Source organism: Mus caroli, unplaced genomic scaffold, assembly GCF_978045245.1.
Source record: "Mus caroli unplaced genomic scaffold, Mus_caroli_1 scaffold_6, whole genome shotgun sequence".
Taxonomy (NCBI): Eukaryota; Metazoa; Chordata; class Mammalia; order Rodentia; family Muridae; genus Mus; species Mus caroli.
In genome coordinates, this window is record NW_028227261.1 from 27153555 (window position 1) to 27161702 (window position 8148).

Below are 8148 nucleotides of genomic sequence, written 5' to 3' on the forward strand. Positions count from 1 at the left end.
AAAAAAAAAAAAAATATATATATATATATATATACTAAAAATTATTTTTAAAAAAAAATGAATGAGGGCTGGAGAGATGACTCAGTGGTTAAGAGCACTTACTGCTCTTCCAGAGGTCCTGAGTTCAAATTCCACATGGTGTCTCACAACCATCTGTAATGGGATCTGATCCCTGTTACAGTGTGTCTGAAGATAGCTAGTGTACTCACAAATGTAAAATAAATAAAATGAAATAGGAGCTGAACAGATGGACATTGGGTAAAGTGCTGGCCACGAAGCCAGGAGCCTTGATCCCCAGCACTAACATAGGCGCTAAGTGTAAAGGCGCGCATCTGTAACCTGGCCCTGGAGGGGAAGCAACACACATGAGCCGGGACGCAATGCAGGCCAATCTAGCCAAGCCCCCCAACTCTAAACTCTGTAAGCACAAGTCTTTAATCCCAGCACTTTAGGCAGAGGCAAGAGGATCTCTTTGTGAGTTTGAGGCCAGCCTGATCTACAGAGTTCCAGGATAGCCAGGCTGTTACACAGAGAAACCCTCCCTTGAAAAAAACAAAAATAAAAAAAATAAAGGTAAGCCGGGCGTGGTGGCGCACGCCTTTAATCCCAGCACTCCGGAGGCAGAGGCAGGCGGATTTCTGAGTTTGAGGCCAGCCTGGTCTACAAAGTGAGTTCCAGGACAGCCAGGGCTATACAGAGAAACCCTGTCTCGAAAAAAATAAAAAAATAAAGGTAGAAAACAGTAGAGAAAGACACCTGCCAGCTTGGTCTGGCTCTCGGGCATGCACATACCTACAAATGAACACACACACACAGAATAAAACAAATACACCACACATGCATACACACACATAACAAAAAGTAACTACTACCCTTCCTGGCGAGTTCAAGAAGCATGTAACCGAAAAATTAAACTTGTAACTATGCTTGCTTATGTTTTTGAAATTGAAATAGAACAACAACAACAAAAAAAAAAAAAAAAAAAAAAAAGCTGGGCGTGGTGGCGCACACCTTTAATCCCAGCACTTGGAAGGCAGAGACAGGCGGATTTCTGAGTTCGAGGCCAGCCTGGTCTACAGAGTGAGTTCCAGGACAGTCAGGGCTACACAGAGAAACCTTGTCTCGGAAAGCCGCCCCCCCCCCCAAAAAAAGGAAGTCAGACATGGAGCTCAAATGTTTAATCCCACTACTGGCCAACCCCTGTGGATTCAAAGCCAGTCTGATCTACATGACCTACATGAGAGACCCTGTCTCTCAAAAAAAGTTAATGAAAAAAAATTAATGAATATCAACTAAATTCTTAGAAGAGAAAGATGATTAAAACCTAAAAGGCACAACACAACCATCCCTCATTTTAAATGACAAATCTCAAGTGAGCAACTGATTTCTTAGTTCCCTCCACTTTCAGCCATAACACCATTTTACTTCAGTAATTCTTTTAATTTTCAATTTACAACATCGGTCAAGTGTAGTTCTTCCTGGGAATTTAAACATTCTCACATTGTTTCCAAATAACAGGATCTTAAAGATAAAAGTCACCTAAAGGGAACAGAAAAGCTTTGCTTTACATTGTCCTGTAAACCCAAACAATTTTTAAAAGCATGTCAATGGTGAAAAATATTCTGTTAAAAGATATTCCTAGTAATACCTTGTAAACATTAAAACACTCTTGAGATGTCTTTAGTGAATTTACTATATAACACCAGAATGGTAAATAAGTCAGTGGCAATTACAACACCAACCATTCTTTAAAACAAATGACTCTTGTTTACGACAAACTAAAAAAGCAATGGAAGAGTTTCAAGACAGTCACTGAAGCAGACAGCCTAAGCAGACAGTGATTACAAAGCTGAAATAGGGAACTTTTTTTACCTGGTGTTCTGCATGAATGTTATCCCCTGTAGGCCATCGATGTTTGCTAGTATTATAGCCGCCTCCACCACTTCCTCCTCCCCCAAGCTGCTCACCATGCTGCCTCTGAAAGAAGTAGTCCACCATAGCGTCGTCCTGGGAACGGCCTGCAACTCCTATGGATCCTGGGACAGGGCTGGAGTGTGTTCCAGCTGCAAGAGCCTGATTTGCAGCTGGCTGTGGCTGCGCTTGCGACCCTGTTCCAGATGTCAAAACAACAGGCATGTTGGGATTAGCTGGTTCTTGAGGGTGATGTTTCAGGTGGGGGCTGAAAGAGTCCTGCCAAAGCACTGCTTTTCTCTTCAAGACACATGCAACGCTCATTCCACCAACACCTGAGAACAAACAGTTAACAGATGTTTAATGCTTGCATTTAAAAAAAAAAAACAACTCCATATACTCCAGTACAAATGCTACACAATTCCCTCTCTTCCGCAAGTCAATACTGTCTCGACCAAGAAGTTAAGTGTCTTGTACCAAGTTCCTGAGCTGAGCCTCCTCTGAAGCTGCTGGGCCTGTGTGTACAGAGATAAAGGCCAGCAGCAGCAGGTACTGCAGCAAGTGCTGAGATGAGGGCCCACTACTGTCAGCAGAGCTTTCCTAACAAGTAGTCATAGAAAGACAATTCCATTTTACTTATGGACCACATAAACAAAAAAGTAAACAAACAAGCAAAATAGCAATAGGGAATCAAAATTTAATCAATAGCTTCCCTATTCTTTCTCCTTAAGTCAACTATACTTAAAAATACACAGTTTTTTTTTTTTTTCCTGAGGTGAGATTTCACGTAACCCAGGCTGACTTTGAAATTAAATGGTAGCCAAAGCTGGCCAAGAACTACTGATGGTACTCCCACCTCCTGGGTGCTGGGATTACAGAAATACATCAACAGGACGGTGACCAGAAACTTTTGAAAGCATCCTTAAGTTTATAGGGTGGAGATATATAGCTCAATGGAGGGCTGGCCTACCCTGAACAGGCCCTAGATTCAATCCCCCAGACTCCACTCCAGCCTCAGCAGATTCAATCCCATGGACCCTCTCCACCAAGTTCCCTAATTAGCTTTAAAAGATTTTACAACTGTAACAAACATGTCAATAACCAAACAAAGGCCTACGGCTTAGACTCTGTAACTTAAAAGAACCCACCCTTTAAAATAACGTGTTGGGCTGGTGAGATGGCTCAGTGGGTAAGAGCACCCGACTGCTCTTCCGAAGGTCCAGAGTTCAAATCCCAGCAACCACATGGTGGCTCACAACCATCCGTAACGAGATCTGGGGCCCTCTTCTGGAGTGTCTGAAGACAGCTACAGTGTACTTACATTTAATAAATAAATCTTTAAAAAAAAAAAATATCTAACGTGTTTGTGGGACAATACCAAGATCAGCTGTGTTTGTATAACATGGGAAAAATTACGACTTTTACCAATACCTTACAAATACAATGCTATCATTCGAGTTACTGATTAACTAGAAAAAGGACAAGACAAACCCAACTCACTTTGTTGGTACTAAACCTCTGTAAAAACCAGGTCTGCCTCACCAGTCATAGGGTAGCAAATGCATGGCAGACATTATCTCATCACAGAAACACTGAAGCATTATTGGCCTTGTTTTGACAAGTTAAACATTACAGAAGTTAAGAGGAGCCCATGGCCATCCAGCTAGCAACAGAGATCTCCAGCTATTTTGAAACCAATCCTGGTTCCTTCTAGAACCCTAGCAACAGTATCACTATCTTTTTCACTTGTTTTGTTTTTGGTGTCATCATGCAGTCCTGGCTTGTCTACAACTTGCTATGTAGAACAGGCTGGCTTTGAATTCACTGAGATCTGCCCGTCTGAAGTATGGGATTAAAGATGTAAGCTACCACCCCTGTGAGTATCTGTAGTACATTACACTCTGGAAATCCAACAAAGAAATCAAATGCTATTAGGAACCATTGCTACTTAAGTTCCATAAAACCAAATAATTACATTTGTATGAACAAAGTAAACTGGTTACCAATTAGGGTAGTCTGTCTGCAACCACCAGAGAACTTCCAAGGTTAGCAACACTGTTCAAAACAAAGGAGAAACCTGTTCTCTCTTTTTAAAAATATTTAGTCTTATTTTGTATGTATTTTACCTCTGTGTGTGTGTGTGTGTGAGTGAGAGTGAGAGAGATGTACATGTGTCTGAGAAGGCCAGAGGCACAATACTCTCCTCTAAAACTGGAGTCAGGAATAACTGGGAACCATGAGTGCTGGGAACCAAACACATGGCCTGGCAAAAGCACCAAGTCAGAAGTAAGAAAGCAATGAGCACCGCTCCAGCCTCCAACCATCTTCTCTCTAGGTAAGTAACCTCCTAGAAAAGTAATCCTAGGGTCTCAACTAATTCAGGTTATGAAGCTAAGTAGACGTCACATGGAATCTGCAATCTGTTCAAAACCTAGTTTGTAAACCTGTTTTAGTCCTGTGAGACTAAACAGGAGAGCTGCTAATATTCTAAGGTCAGGGGAGTTATACTGTCAGCTTAAGGCAAACATGCAGAACCATAAAATCTCTCAAAAAAAACAAAAGACAAAACCAACCTGCTTTGGAAATGCCTAATGTAAATCAAAACTTCCAATACCCTTCTACCTACCTACCTACACACACACATACACACACACAAACCAATTAAACCTTACACTGGAATAGTTCTAGCCTTCTAGGCTCTCATGAATAAAATGCTGTCTAGGCTCAAGTACAAACCCAGAAAAGTACAGCTGGGGGCTGGTGAGATGGCTCAGTGGGTAAGAGCACCCGACTGCTCTTCCGAAGGTCCAGAGTTCAAATCCCAGCAACCACATGGTGGCTCACAACCATCCGTAACGAGATCTGGGGCCCTCTTCTGGAGTGTCTGAAGACAGCTACAGTGTACTTACATATAATAAATAAATAAATCTTAAAAAAAAAAAAAAGTACAGCTGTTTCATTATCAGCCTCTGCAAAGTACACAGCAGCCTCCCTAACCCTCCTCACTTGGTGCTCTAAGGACCTCAGTCCATTCATACTTCATTGTACATTTGCTTCTACAAGAGAATCTCCATCTCGCTGGGCATGGTGGTACACGCCTTTAATCCCTCACCTGGGAGGCAGAGGCAGGAGAATTTTTGAGTTCGAGGCCAGCCTGGTCTAAAAAGTGAGTTCCAGGACAGCCAGGGCTACACAGAGAAACCCTGTCTGGGGCGCTCGGGGAGTGGGGAGTTTAGCTGGCCAGTGGCTGTGCACTCAGGAGTCAGAGGCTGAGCCAGATGAATGAACCTCGAGTTCGAGGTCAGCCTGGTCTACAGAGTGAATTCAAAGATAGCCAGAGCTACAGAGAAACCCTGTCTCAAAAACTAATAAATAAGTAAACAAATGATAAGAGATTGTCCCTAAAAGCAATCTCATTCTAAAATATAACTGGGGAGGGGTCACTTACAAAAATATTAAAATAAAACAATTGGCCTTTTTAAGGCTGTCTGGAAGCCCTGAGACTTCCTGGTTTACCCAATGAGGCAAGGCAGTTTCTAAAAACACGGGAGAGCCTGGAAAGAGGGACAACTGAAAAGTGAGCAAACACCTCAGCACTAACATGTGTCTGAGAGAATTCTGTAACATCTTGGTACTGACAAAACAAAAACTAATAATCTGTCACCTAAGTTTCCAGAAAACAAGAAACTGATGGCACCTTTTAGGGGACTCTCAACACTCACTAAGAAGTTATGTGCAGTATGTAAAATTTGATTTTTTTAAGCAAATGACATATCATTTAAAAACAAATATTTTAAGCAATGCAATGAAGTAGCAAGTCTAGTCTAGTACTTCCTAGCTTTCACACTGTCAACATCACATTGTAGTTTGTTTTTACTTTTTTTTAAATATCACTAATAGGAGTTTTCTTTAAACAAAGCAGCATGGTTTAATCTTTCTCCATTCACTAAGATGCTCAGGGCTGATAGGTGTTTATTTTTACTACACTGAACAAACCTTCTGTGGACATAAATTTATCTTAAAGCAGTTCACAGACTCAAACTAAACAAATCCCAACTTCAAAAAGCTGTGGCCTTAGACAAGATGAACTCAAGCGTGGAAAGGCAAAATACTAAAAGTTCAGAATCCAGTATTTCCAAACCTTCAGATAAAGATCCGCAGCCCCTAGTGTTTTACAAAGTTACAATGAGCGAAGGGTCAAAGTGGTTTACTAAAAACCCTGAAGGAAGCTGCTGATCTTAAAAGGAGAGCCACACTAGTAACTTTTACACCAAAGCAAACAGCTAAAGCTACAATCCTACCTTCAGAAGTAACTGGCTTTAAAAACTGAACGCCCAAAAGCCCTCATAAATCATCTTAATAATCCCAGTCATTAATGGGGTGAGCAAAATGATCAAGTGTAACGAAGCGTTATCGTAATTTGCACAATGAAAACGAACAATCCTTCAAAGTTATGGTGGGGATAAAGCCTTCTCTGGTCATCTCTGTGGGAGTTCCTCCCGAGGTGGGAGGGGAGCTCTTGGGAAGAGGGGTGAGCTTCACTGGAGAAAAGTTAGAGGAGTGTTCCTCACTTAACGTGGGAGTGGTACTGACGAGTCAAACAAATGACCCGTGTTTACCCACCGCGTTCATGAGGACGGAAACTGTAGCACTGTGTAGCTATCTGCATGTTTGTCCTACTACCTGCTGAAAGCCCCTAGGAGAGGGAAGCACACCAACACAAGGAGGATCAGAGAGGAAGAACACCCCCCTCCTCAAGGGGGAGGAAAACACACACACAAGCTCTCACAGAAACAAAAGGCCACAAGGAACCCAGGCGCTTAAAAAGCGATCCGAAACTTCCTGATGGTCACCTCGCCATATTTCAAGGCTTGCAAGATCGCCCACTCCCCCACCACCATGGGGGGCTCGCCCGAGGACCGTGGCCCACCGCCCGCTTTCTAAAGCCCTGTATTGTTCCTCCCTCGGCGCTGCCACGGAAGCTCCAGCCAAGTCCAAGGAGCCCGCGGGAGCACAGAATCTCCACTCCGCGGCCACAAGAGAGGACCTGGGGCTGCTCAGATCCATCCAAAAAATAAATAAATAAATGCAGGGGAGGAAGGAAAAAAAAAAAGAAGAAGAAGAAGCCGAGCCGAACGGCAACACCAACCTCCAGGGACTCCCGGCAGGGCCGAACAGAGGCACGGAGCCGCCGGCAGCGGCGGGCGAGCCGGGCCCCGGCCGCGGCCCGCTCCCCACCCCCTCCTCGCGGATAACAATAGGGCCTCGCTGCCGCCTCCCAAACACGTACGAGCGGAGCGAGCGCGGAGCCTCCGCCAGGCCCGGCGGCGTCTCTAAGCCCTTTCTCGCCCCGCCAACCGCTGCCAAACGCCAATACGAGGGGCGCATCGGCTCGCTGGGGATTCGGAGCACGGTTTGGGGCCACCGGGGCGCGGATACTCACGGGCGGAGCGGTAGGATGAAGATGGATTCCGGCCCCCCGATCTTCGCTCGCCGGCGCTCTCGCTCCCCCTTACCTTTCACTCCGACAACATGGCGGCCCACTGGGGACTGGGCTGACGCGGTGCATCATGGGAGCGGCGCCGGCGCCGGCCCCAGCTCCGGCGGTGGCAGCGGCGTATGCTAGAGCGGGCGGGCCGGCGGGCGGCTCTGGAACAGGTTGCCCGGTTGCCATGCCAACGGCAGGGCCTGTGTGAACTCGGGGAAACTCGCAGGCCACACAACCGCTGTGCCCGCCCGCTAGGGCCAGCGCGCGCCGCCGCCGCGCAGGGAGCGGGGTGGGAGGCGCGGGAGCGCGCACGGAGTGCCCGGGCTGCCGTGTGGGGGAGGGGACGCCGACCTGGGGCTGTGCCTGAATCTTGGCACAGACTGACCCGTGGCTGGGTTCGAACCCCTTCCAGCCCTCTTGCTCCTGGCCTTTTTGCATCTTTTCCTGCCTCGTTTTCCCAGTGTAACATACAAAAGAAAAGAGCAACAGAACGACCATGCTGATGGAGGGCAGAACCTCAACCTAATTTGCAGGATCTGGAGCACAATGACAATGGAAAGAGCCTTGTTCAAAGGTCATTAGAAATATCAAGATGGAAACTAAGCAAATTAAGCTGAAAACTAGAAGCCAGAGGTGTTTGCAAGCACTCCATTTCTGTTGATTGGTTGGTTTGTTTAAAGATGCATTTGTATGTGAGTACACTGTCCTACCTTCAGACACACCAGAAGAGGGTGTCAGATCCCATTACA

At 45.5% G+C, this 8148-nt stretch overlaps 1 protein-coding gene across 25 annotated transcripts in view; it reads right to left on the minus strand.

Annotated features, from left to right (window-relative positions):
* The window catches only part of Pum1 (pumilio RNA binding family member 1), a 114437-nt gene extending 106923 nt beyond the window's left edge, over positions 1–7514 (minus strand). For 15 of the 25 annotated variants that reach the window (XM_029476306.2, XM_021161062.3, XM_085838916.1 and 12 more), the window contains exons 1-2: positions 7355–7500; positions 1873–2246 (exon numbers count right to left, since the gene is read on the minus strand). In XM_029476306.2, the coding sequence (XP_029332166.1) occupies positions 1873–2235 (363 nt within the window). In that variant the 5' untranslated portion in view covers positions 2236–2246; positions 7355–7500. Of the gene's footprint in view, positions 1–1872; positions 2247–7354 lie in introns of those variants that run through there. The other 10 variants (XM_029476310.2, XM_029476309.2, XM_029476308.2 and 7 more) reach the window with 3 other exon arrangements.
* Positions 7515–8148: the final 634 nt, after the last annotated feature.